This window comes from Micropterus dolomieu, linkage group LG15, assembly GCF_021292245.1.
Source record: "Micropterus dolomieu isolate WLL.071019.BEF.003 ecotype Adirondacks linkage group LG15, ASM2129224v1, whole genome shotgun sequence".
Classification (NCBI taxonomy): Eukaryota; Metazoa; Chordata; class Actinopteri; order Centrarchiformes; family Centrarchidae; genus Micropterus; species Micropterus dolomieu.
Window position 1 is genome coordinate 4,827,553 of NC_060164.1, and position 12,309 is coordinate 4,839,861.

Here is a 12,309-nt window from a genome sequence, read left to right on the forward strand (position 1 = left end):
ATGAGACATCATGATATGTCAGATCATGTCATTGTTATCTTGTGCTGTTATGTTACGATATGCTGTGTTCCAGTTTCAACTTGTGAAAAGACAGTTTAAAATGCAGCTGCGGGATAAGTTGCTTGACCCCACAGAGGTGATTAAAGGGTAATTAAGGTAACTGGTTTTAGCTTTTGAGATTTCTATTTTCCCGGTTACTGCAGAGGTAAGAATATAAGAAAACCATTGTAACAATTATTGTGTGTTTTACCATTTATAGCTTAATATAACAAGTTTTTTCTATCGGTCTAAACATTTAGTTTCTTATTTAACCTTTATTTATACAGGGTGGGTTGGCTGAGCATACATTTAATGTAATGCACAGGCTTAACCCTGTCTTAAACCTTAAACCTCAGCTTTTGTTTTGTTACAGTGTTCTCTCTTAATATTGTGCACAATATTCTTTGTCAAAGCTATATTTCACATATGCTATAAGGTCTGTCCTTATTGTGTCCAATTACTGTACTTGTAGGTACCCCGTGAATTTGCTTTAACAACCTAAATATGGTATTTGTTGGACCATGATTGAAAAACTGTATTCATTGCCTTATGCCTATTCCCAGGTATTCTAGCAGTGCAGTATTTGATTTCTTCTTCTTCTTCTTCTTGAGAACAGTTCTACACCACACTGATAAGAAGAGGAGAGATGTGTACAATGATTTGCGTGTGCAGTGGGATGCCTAACCTTGAACGACCCAGTGTAAACTGGTAGCCCATGAGCACTCACAGGGAAGTTACCTGACTTTCCACGTGAAAGGTTGTCCTTTTACTTTGTAAAGCTGTGGCTCAGATTTACGCCTCCCTGATGATGACTCATGGTCTTTAGCACAAAAAACACTTGCAGAAAGAGACATGGCGGCAACTGCCGCGTTATTGGTCGGATAGTATCGTGGAGAAAACTGAATTCACATGGGCTAAAAGTGCAAAGTTGACAAAGGTAAATGACACCTACTGTGCTACTGCTGTGGGCACAATAAATACTGTACTTGAGTAAAGCAATAATTGCACTAATAACAATAAAGAGGATTAAGACAGCTAGAATGAAACACAAACACAAAAAAAGGTAGTGACATAGAAATGAAACAAAGGCAGTACAGACCAGTCAGTGCTGTAACGTTGCGGTGGTTTAACAGTGGGATAGATGGCGTCTTTGGAAGCGGCAGCTCCCTCTCTGTGGAGCCAGGCGATGGGCGGGGGGCCCAGCGGGGGCCAGTAGCTGTCCTCACTCACGGAGCTCAGCAACACCTCTGCTAGCTTCCTCGCTGCAGACTAGGAGGAAACCACAATGTATTAAAAGAAAACTGCAAATATTGGGTAGATGAGCAAGCAGATGAGACTACATATTAAGTTATAGATAGCAACATGATAAGCAATAAAGAAAATGTTACTTACTTACTAAATAACTAACCATGCTGCAGAAATTTTAACTGAGGAAAGTTGCTGAGAAAGTTTAAGCTATACACATTTTCCCATCCATCCATCATCTGTATTTTTTTTTTTTCATCACATTTTGAGTAGATTTTACTAAAATGCTTCATTAAGCTGCCTGCTGGGTTAACTTCTTTAAATGTTGGCATACAGCTACTGCTCTACACTGCATGTGCTGATACTCTATAGAATGATGAATGCTTGGTAGCTAGCAATGCAAACTCTGTGTGTGTGTGTGTGTGTGTGTGTGTGTGTATGTGTGTGTGTGTATGTGTGATGTGACACCTCACCTTCCTGAAGCTTTGAGACCCTCGTGACTCCATCACCCTGAGCACCCTACGCAGTTGGTGAGCACCCTGAGCAAGATGACTAACGCGCACACACACACACACAGTAGGCGTATATCAGTGCGATGTATAGCTTGTAAAGGTAACACTGAAAAAAATAAACATGCAGAAAAAGAAGCTGACAGACTGTGCAGAATGATAACAGGGCTTGGTGATATTCTGACTACATACTGCTTCATACCCAGTCTTACAGCTTGCCATATAAACAATATACAGTGGTTCTACAATGACTGAAGTTGCTAGTGTTATTTGCATCTACCACCTATTTACATAAATGATCTAAACATTAATAACATCCATGAAGGGAGGGTTTACTGTATCAGACTGCTTTAGTTCTACCTTGGTGTACCAATAAACTGGAAATTGTATGTGACAGTCCAACACTTGCTCAAGCACTACCTTGCTTGTCTTCAAGAGCCCAAGAGCAACTCTGACACCTGCTGGTCACACATTTAAATGCACCTCTCCTGCACTGAGGTCAAGTGATGCTACAAAGCCATTCCTTGATTTCTCTTCCTCCTCACTTTCTAAAACAGAACAAGATTTAATAAATAAAAAAACAAGGTTCCCTCCATTACAACTACATAACACAGATCTATTTGAAAAGAGCTTATCTTTTATTTTCTTTAAGATGTCCCAGATTAAAGAAGCACTTATACTTGGTAGACGTTGGTACACTTTGGTGTATTAAAGCTAAAAGGTGGTCATCTTTTAATTCTTGATTCATGTCAAAATTATATTTTTTAAAATCACTTTTAACAGGCAAATTGTTTACAGTGCAAGCACAGCACAAACTAAGGCAGCCACCGTGTAAACGTATGTGTTGTGTGTATGTAGGGTTGGTCGACTCACCCCCTCTGTAGCAGACAGAGGTAAGCACTCTGTAATGCAGCCTGGAGGAAGTAACCCAGGTCGATGTCCACAGGTGGAGGAAGCAGGCTGGATTTGGCTGTCTTGGTGTGAGGTGTTGTTACTGTCTGATAATACATGAGCAACAAAGTTGAAAAAGTACTCATTATGAAGAATGGACCTTATTAGTATTTCATTGGATAATTATTATTGATCCATTAACATAAGCGGTACTCACATGTTAATAAGGTGGAGCTCATTACAACTACTCTATATTCTTTTTATTATATTTATCTGTAACAATGCATAGTTCATAAACTGATTGTGTGTTTTATAAGTAAATGTTAATCTGAAAAGTAACCAGCAACATTAGCCGTGAAATATATGTAAGTGGAGACACTCACACACACTCACTCACACACACACATAAGCGTGAAAACCTGCACACATATCATGCATATTCGACATGTATAAAAATCCACCTTGTCGAGCTCCTGCAGGTAGGACAGAGCAGCGTCACAGGCCCTGAGGAAACAGCAGAGACTCTCCTCCTCCCTCTCTGACAGACGGATGCGAGACACTGCAGAAACTGTCTGGTGGTCCAGAGAAAGACCTAAAACACAAGGAGAGACCATGGGCATGAGTCTGAATTATGGTTTGCCTGCTCTGCTACCCAGGTAATGGAGTGAACACATGATATACAGTAAATGATATGTACAATAATTTACAAACTAAAAATTGTAATTCTGAGTTCATAATTAGTTATTAATTAATTAATAAGTATGTGAATTAGTATGTGAATGCAAATGTCTGTGTTTTAGGTGACTGAAAAATAAAAGACTTAATCAGGTGTCTTATGTGAAAATATCAAAACTAATGAGAGGAAGGACGTATTTCTTCAGGAAAAACAGTTTTCTTCTTCTAAACTTAATTCTATTCTTAATAATGGGAAAGACAGGAAGAAAATTTCCAAAACGTATGGTGTTTATTACGAATACATCAGTGGGTAATGTTAGGCTTAAATAACATGATTGTCAAATAGAAACTGGCAAGGAGGGCAGGATATATTTCCCTCTCAAAGTTCATAAATGTTCACATAATTAGCTACCTAAGTTATTTTTTGTTGCATCAGATACTGCATATATGACGTGTTCTACCCCAGAGAAGAAGCATTAGATGTCGGTTGTGTGAAATGTTTGTTTTATTTCATAAGAAGCAAAGAGGTAGTTTTTTTGTATTTGTTTTGGTCCTTTCACCTTGTAACCTAATTTTTGGAAATCTGCTGTTGATATTTTATCCCGGTGCGGACAGATTTCTAAATCCTCATTTGTTTGTTAGTTACTACCAAACAAGCCTGGAGTTCACATGATAAAATTGATATTGATCTCGCACTATTGGCAGCTAGGACATGCATTGCTAATCTCTGGATATCCACTATTCTGCCTCCTTCACAGTGGTGGATTGAGTTTCAAATTATTTGATGCTTGATAAGGCTTATTATATCATCAAAGGGAAGCCCCAGTATTTTTTTTTGAGACACCTACATTTGTTCTGAATTTCCTTTTATGTACTTTTCCCTTTTGTGCTGTGCAGATGGATGCACTGCTGATGCATGAATACAGCGGAAGAAGTGAGCAGGGCAGTCCTGGTCCAGATGCCAGGTTTAATGTCAGTTAGTGCACTTATTGGTACAAATAAACGGTGTGAGCAGGAACATTTCTAGACCGCTGGAGGGCTGTGATGGGCAGCAGCTTCGGGACAGACGCCAGGCCAAATCAAATAAGCAGACAGCTGCCAAAGGACAAGACACCACCATCAAAATATTCACATCTGACGTCATTCCCACAACAATATGCAATATGTACACAAAAAAACATGGGAAGGAGCTATGCAACCCCCAAAGGGTCTGATCTGTGCCTGATCAAAACAATCAAAGGAAATCAAAATCAAAAACAGTTACTGCAATGCAATTCTCTTCAGTTTCATGAGCATGAGGTCATGTCCGATTATCAGGAAGCAGCGAGAGTAATGACATGATTATGGATGTAACAAGGTTATCCAGCGCTGTAAGTACTATGGACAGTGTAATGTTCTGTGAATGTGACCTTTGACCTTTAATAACGCTGGAATTCAATGTGTCAAAACAGAGAAAATATTTAAGATTGCATCCGACTGGAAAAGGCACATTTTTAAAGCGACCCCAAAATAATATGCTATAACGAAATAGCATTGTTGGACAGACAGCTTGTGTGACTGTGAGTAACAGTAAATGCTTCCTTGGCATATGACACACAGTCATCAGGTTTTTAAAACGGCATCTGTACAGAAATCTGCCAGTTGCAGTAAATCTGTTCCCTGAAGGGCTTTACGCTTTGTTACTTTACTCTGAATCCATCCTATTTTCAACATTATTACTTTGGTGTCTTCGGGAGAGCAAGCTGAGGAGGTAACACAGAGGTCGATTTTCACATTTCCCCTTTCACATCATCAGTGTCATCCACAAGCTGAGGTTACGACTCAAAGAAATACACAAAGAGATTACTGATATAACTATCTGTGCAATCAAGCTGATGTTTTCCAGCTGCATTACATTCATTCCCACAGATTGGATTTCATCAGTTCCCTCCCTACCACTTCCACTTCCAACCCCCGTACAAGGTCATTATCATTTAGTGCTGTAATAACTCCTAGCAGCAGGATTAAGAATGGGGTCATCAAGGAAATGTATGCAGGGAGCTGTTCAGTCTTGGCGGGTGTTTTTCAGGGAAACATGCCAGTCCTCAGTGCTGCCTCAGCTTACTTAATAATAATAATAACAACTATTATTATTATTATTTTTATTATTATTACATATTATTATTATATGTAGCCATTTTGCTACAGTTACCCTTCACACAACAGCTGCGGCTGTGTTTGCAATCTCACCTTTCTTTTCTCTGTGAGAGGGAAGAAAGTTGTGGAGAGCCCCCAGCTTCAGTAGTGCATGGATCATGCGTAATATTCATCCAGCCAGAGGGAACGATCAGCGTGGGAGTGGGACGGACCAGGGACAGGAAATCGCGGAGCAACCGGCCGCTGCGGACGGTCGATGATCCTTCCCTCTGGCTGGATGAAGTCTGACACTCCTAATTTTACGCATGGATCCATGATGACAGAGAAATATAGATATATTCATGGCAATAAAGCATGCTGTCAATATTTTAGAGACCCCCCAAAATGTCACAAATCATGCTTTTAGGGGAGCTGATGTCTTATTAAGGGGAGCTAAGCTCAACCTGGCTCCCCCTAGTTCACACCCTGGTTTTGACCATATATACTGACTGCTTCATTGGCCACAGATCAAGAAGTGGTCGGACAATGAGACAGGTCGGTAACAAGTGAACAGTTTAGCTAGACTATAATAAAAGAATTACAGTAGAAATATCAGCAGTAACAAGAAAACTGCGGATGTGGATCAAATTGAACCAGGAAATGGGTCTTTAAACTGTGATGAATGTTTACAACTGACAGTTTAGGTAATAATTTTATCACTCACTCCTCCTGGGTCCAGTGTTTTTATTACTCAAGAAATTTGACCCAACCCAAGTTGTAAAAAAAACTGGTGGTGTCAGGTACCTTTAATGACAAAAGCCTCAGCCAGCAGGCGGAGGTGGTAAGTTGGCTGGTCATCCTGCGTCAGCTCCTCCAGTCCCACCCTGGCACACATCCCCTGGGCGTCCCTGTAGCGACCCTGCACATAGTGCACTTTGGCCATCAGCAGCAGAGCCTCATTCAAGTATCTGGGCTGAAGGAAAGGTGAAAATAAATTGTTTGGCAAATTACTGAAGCAACACAAAGGAAGAGATTTATATGAAAGGCTTCCTGTGCCATAATATGTTCAGAACTTCCTTTATTTGGTTAAGTAACAAATATATGCTTTATGCAGAGAAGAATCTACAACTGTAGGATGACCTGAAGGAACCCAGATTAGACTGACTGTGAGACGGCCCCTGCTGAGGATGGTGTTGAGGTGGCCTTTGGCCCTGCACAGTTTGGGCTGGGTCTTGTCCATCAAAGGTGTGGAGCTCCGTAACAGGTCAATATTTTCCTGCAGGCACTCCTCCAGCAGCGTCTCAGCCATCAGCAGCACCCCGTAGTCATCTGGGGGTGGGATTGAAAAAGTCAAATGTGAACTGAGTTCGTTGGAATAAGCCTGAGCTCAAGGTCACATGTCATTTATTTCTGTAGCCAAAGCAAACCTCAGTCACTCCATTAAAAACAGCATTTCCCACCAGCTCAGGGAGAGGAGTTCAAAGATGCCAGAGACCTAATGTCTATTTAGAAGCTACAGTTTCCATTTCCCCTCATACTTTCCTGAAATAGCTTTAACAATATAATCATCCGATACACGCTCCACATCCACCTACACTGAATCAAGATACTAAAGTTTACTCATACAGTAAATAAACCAACTCTGTTCTGAGCGGGCCCTCAGTCTCCAGTATTAAAGCACAGTTTTTGTGTACACAGAAACACACTCAATTAAAGCCTTCCTGTTTAGCCGTTTCATTCCGTTAGTGTGTGTTCTGACGCCAACCCTGGGAATGGTGTTTATGTCCTGATACACTTGACATGTTTGCCAGTTAGTTTTATCAGCACAGCGAAAGCTAAACCTGCCCATAAGGGGAAGGTGAGGGATAAACAGCAGGACTTGTCTCAACCCATAACCGCAGAAGAGAGCTATTTAATGATTTCACACAAGTTGGAGGCTAGACTTTGGAAAGAGTCAGTGTTAACCAAGAGGTAATAACATCTACCCTTGAGTTCACTTACACTAAAACATTATTTCATCTGTGACTGTCTCTGTTTTCCAGGAGTCATTTTGTAATTCACTGCTGTAATTTCATCTCCTTTTGTCCACCTCCTCTTCCACTACTAATTTCCTAATTTTCATGAATTACATTTAAACTCTCCAGAGAACAGGTGGGAAGTTGTTGCTATCAGTGATCAGTTTTACTGGTGTGTGTGTGTGTGTGTGTGTGTGTGTGTGTGTGTGTAGATAAGCAATAATGAAAGCGGAGCAACAGCTTTCCAATTGAGAAAAAAATCACTGTTTTCATATCAGCAGTAGATCAAGTAGCTATTTATAAAAGGGGTTGCTCATAGTGATAAACCCATAGAGTATTATCACTTTAAAAAGTGTGTTTCCATTAATTGGTTTTCCAGCCCACAACTTTATTATATTTTTAACCGACTGTACACAACCTGCCCAGCATCAAACAACAGTCAGATAAAGTTAGCAACTAGCTAGTGCAAACTGTGGACAGATATCTCCCTCAGGAGTTAGTGGAGACCAATATTAGGAGAGCGAATATTGGACTGGCTCTGTAACTGCTGGCTGTGTAAATAAGCAACTGTCTCCTTTAAATGCCCTTAAACCTAAACATGCTACATGTAAACTATTGAATTCTGGTTTATAGGCAATTGCTGGGGGAGAAATTGGTGCAGGACTGCAGCCAGGATTTTGAAAATACTTGAAATACTGAGGTCATACAGAACAAAAATCTTTTTTTTTTCTACAAATGTTACTTTCCCAATATGAAGGTTAAAAAAATGATGTTTTGAAGCCTTAACACTGACAGGAATAGGCTGTACATTTTATGTAAAACACATATTTATTTGCATTTGAAAAAAAAATAATCTAATTTAAAGGATCCCTATGGAGTTACATGGAGCTACAGTAAGTGGTTGTAATGTGCTGTGAATTGGTGTATTTGCCACTACTATGATTTCTCCCTGTGAGATTTGTGGTGAATAGTGGTGCACAGTATCAGCTTTTGTTAACAGTCCTTGCACTTTGAGTTTGCCTGACATCAAATTAGACTCTCACATTATGTAGTTTTCCAAAGTAAAATACTCCAAACAACAAGAGACCTAAGAACGCAGAGTACACCACCAATGGCTGCTGTTCACAGTTTTACAGCAGGGTGGACTTTATTACTATGTTGAATTCCTTATTACTTTAACTGCCGTGATGTTCCTGTATCTCTAGTCTAAAACTAACTCTCCTGGTGCACCATGCCTTCCATGGCCATTCGTTGTCAGATCGTCTATTGTGAACCATGCATGCACACAGTAATACCACATTGATTTAACACTTGAGTGCATGTGCAGGCAGGGAGAAACTGCGGGCCTGCTCTATCAGCCAGTTATGGGCACCATAATAAGAGACTTGCAGTCAAGTCTGCTGAGCCCATATTTACTCTGCTAAGGTTAGAGGTGGAAGCAGGTGCATTAGCGATTTGCCAAAGTAATGCTTTCTGAGGCACATAATGATAAGTGTGTTTGCATTTCTTTAAAGCACATGTACAGTGTGGAATGATTTCAAGGGTAAAAGCAGGCATTGATCGTGTTCTACATAAGATCAAGAGCAGGTGGTACTGTATATCCTGATAAGATACCTTTGATCACGTACTAACCCTTTCACTGTGTAGCTATGGGCCCGACTGCAAACTTCCGGGGAGTGACATTTTGTTGTTGGAGCCATCCAGCATCCACTATTTGACCCCTGGTATGACCCACTGGGGCAGAAGTATGCTACTTATTATCATTATTGTTGTCATTTGTGGAATTTTGCTAAGGAAACCTTTCATGTTCAGTAACCCACTATATGTTGTTGGGAGTCCAAAGTCCAACTTGCACTGCAAAAAATATCCATCCTTGAACAAACACTTACTGAGTTTATAGGCTGCAAAGTTGTTCCAAGTGCAAATCGATTATATCAATGCATTTTTATCAAGACCGTTCCTATAAATAAGTGACACTTCCTCTGGAAACAACTTCCTGAAACTTCCTTAAAAAGACGTGGAATTTAAACAACTTTTGGCAGAATATAGATTATGACCTATAGCCTGTCAGTTTCAACCTGATTATGGAACTTTTTTTTGGACGCTTATGTTTTGCAGTGTGCAGTAAAGCCTGTCAGGAAGCGACAGGAGATACCTCAACTTGAAATCCTCCAGGTGTAGAAAACTCACCGTCCTCGTGGAACCGCGCAGCCTGCATCTGGTCGATGATCGCCGGCATCTTGTCCCACTGGCACTCGGCCCGGTAGCGCTCCAGCTCCGCTTCCAGTCGGGCTTGGGTGAAGGAGACCCGGGATGTCATCGCGGCTCTGTCCCGGTGGTGACTGTACTCCCCGGACACGATGGGAGTAACTGCACACTATCGGGAGACAGAAATGTGCAATCTTTGAGTGCGGAGGGGTGGGGTGTATGTGTGTGTGTGTGTGTGTGTGTGGGGGGGGGGGGTCACTACAAGCGCACAAGGTCAGCAAACTGAAAAACCAGAGCGCAAAAATTTAATTAGCCTCCATGTGGGAATATTTTTAATTGTTAGGTTGTTATTGTTACTATAGGAACTAATATATTTATGTCTAAAACACTGTTTTCACTTGTTTCTTTACAGCGCATACAATGCCTATTATTGTGCATTTTTAAAAATCTTGTCTAGCATTGGGCAATTCATTACAGCCTCCTGTCAGTAAATGTTTTATTATTGAAATTACTGTGGCATTTTGAGAGGGCTTGATCTGTAGTTGCTGGAAGTAAAAGGACGGGTGTCCTCCTCCAAACAGCCATGTCCTTAATCTTTCCCGTTAACACTTTAACTGGATCAGGTAGGGCTTACAGCAAAGAAAAGAAAGCTGCAGGTCTACTCTGCTGCAGCAAAGTCTGCAACCAAAAAGAGACAGTGTGCATACATATAAGGTGCTGTTTTCGTCTTTTTAACAGTGTTCATTCCATTAATGAGTTCACTAGGAAAAAAATCAATTTGTAATTGCTTGGCTTGCCCCCTGATTTGGGTTCAGCAGCAGTGGCAGGCTGACGCTGGCTAACCTCCTGGCTCAGTTACAAAATGATACATCTGTCAGCTATTGACATGTAGCCTGCCACTTTATCAAGCACAGCCCTGTATAAACCCATGGATGCACAAGGCAGAAGAAACTAAAATAGTTTTCTTTCAGGTCACACCATCACTTAAATGGTGAAAAGTTGTGGGGAAAAGGAAAAAATTCACATGAATCCACCAGCAGTTGATTAATAATTTACATTTGTCTCAACAACAGCACAAGGTCTGCATACAGGGGATTACGAGGGTCACTGACGGCTACTGAAGGGTTTTACTGAGAGTCTAGGCTATCAGCTATGACATAAAAAAAACCTCAAGCCTCCTGAACAGAGATTTAGCAGCGTCATTTTCTCTCTGGAAACTTGACATTTGCTTGACTCAAATCGACGCTTCTCCTGTCCTCTCAGTAAACTCCGCCAGCTGAGCGGCTGCTTCACTCCCCCTGCCGACGTAAACAAAGAGTCACCTCAAAGACTTTTTTCTCTGTCAAGATAGGTCACGCCGTGCACTTTGTCCGCTGGAAAGTGTCGCATGTAAAGTGCTCGCACACATTACAAGATTTAGTAAAATAACCTAAACGTTAGCTTGTGTCAGTGATAACCTATTTACTCAACAGTCTCCGCAACTTAGATTTCACCCGGCGTACGGCCACCCTACGAAACAGGAAGCTTGCATTTGTTACGTACTTAAAGACACGTCTAAGTGTTATCAGAATCAGCTTTATTTGCGAGGAATTTGTCTCAGGATTGTATATTGCTAGACAGATTGAGCTGTATCTTACTATAACCTTAAACATTACATTGGAACAGGAAGGGTACATTAATAATGTAATTCTGTGAGCGGCTAAAAGTAACAATGTAATCTGTCCAGCGAGATTTTACTAAATATCGACGCTTGGTGCAGCAATTCTCTCGCCTCAGTTGTATACTCTCCGATAACTTGAGCCAATCACAATGAGCTGTCGTGTCCAAGTGGGGCTACGGCAAGCCACTTGGTCCTGAAAAGCTGGTTATTGATGCCAGCCGACTAAGAAAACATAACTGTCCACGGATTCAAGTGCCGCTACAAATTATTTTCAAGTAAGTATTAAATAGCCCTTTAAGTAATTACATAATTGAGCGGAGGATGGTTTGTGGGTCAAACAGGCCATGGCATTTTAACGCTGTCCTGAAGCTTCATGTTAGCGCATCTTGTCAACGGTAATGTTACAGTCAGCCTTTTTGCTAACGTTAATGCTTTCATTGGTATTTTACTGTAAAAACGTAAGTTATGTAACGTTAACGTTATATATGATACCTACAGTATGTAGCTCCATCGGATAGTTTCATAGCACGTAAATACCGCTATTTAGCCCATTGTTTTTCTATTGAAGTTAAAGTTGCCTCTCGACGTGAAACGCTTCATGTGACTTTGGATATAGGCTATCTAATGTTACACTGTTTTATTTTATTTACAACAGATTTACTGCATGTTGTCTCCGCTGTTGACAGCATGGCGTAGTTAAATCACTTAGAGCCAGCTCAATAAAATGTATCTAAAGCTCATTTAGCTCTAATAAAGCGATAATGAAACCGCAAAGGGAAAAAACCCTTAGGGATAAATGGAGGTTATTTAATTACAAACTGGGATATATTAATGAAAAATGTGAGGAAAAACTGAACTAAAGAGTTTAAAAAATATCCATTTAGTGTATAAATAGGCTATGTAAAAAAAAAAAAAAAAAAAAAAAAAAAAAAAAGGGGGGGGGGGGGGATAT

At 40.6% G+C, this 12,309-nt stretch overlaps 2 protein-coding genes across 3 annotated transcripts in view; one reads left to right on the plus strand and one right to left on the minus strand.

Moving 5' to 3' along the window:
• The window catches only part of ttc7a (tetratricopeptide repeat domain 7A), a 49,142-nt gene extending 39,285 nt beyond the window's left edge, over nt 1-9,857 (minus strand). The window contains exons 1-7 of the mRNA XM_046071393.1: nt 9,680-9,857; nt 6,640-6,803; nt 6,279-6,447; nt 3,146-3,276; nt 2,667-2,791; nt 1,758-1,836; nt 1,139-1,308 (exon numbers count right to left, since the gene is read on the minus strand). Coding sequence (XP_045927349.1) covers nt 1,139-1,308; nt 1,758-1,836; nt 2,667-2,791; nt 3,146-3,276; nt 6,279-6,447; nt 6,640-6,803; nt 9,680-9,809 — 968 coding nt within the window. The 5' untranslated portion in view covers nt 9,810-9,857. The remainder of the gene's footprint in view (nt 1-1,138; nt 1,309-1,757; nt 1,837-2,666; nt 2,792-3,145; nt 3,277-6,278; nt 6,448-6,639; nt 6,804-9,679) is intronic.
• Nucleotides 9,858-11,539: 1,682 nt separating this feature from the next.
• The window catches only part of mcfd2 (multiple coagulation factor deficiency 2, ER cargo receptor complex subunit), a 4,979-nt gene continuing 4,209 nt past the window's right edge, over nt 11,540-12,309 (plus strand). For both annotated transcript variants that reach the window (XM_046071346.1, XM_046071347.1), the window contains exon 1: nt 11,540-11,632. The gene's annotated coding sequence lies outside the window, so the exon portion shown is untranslated. The remainder of the gene's footprint in view (nt 11,633-12,309) is intronic.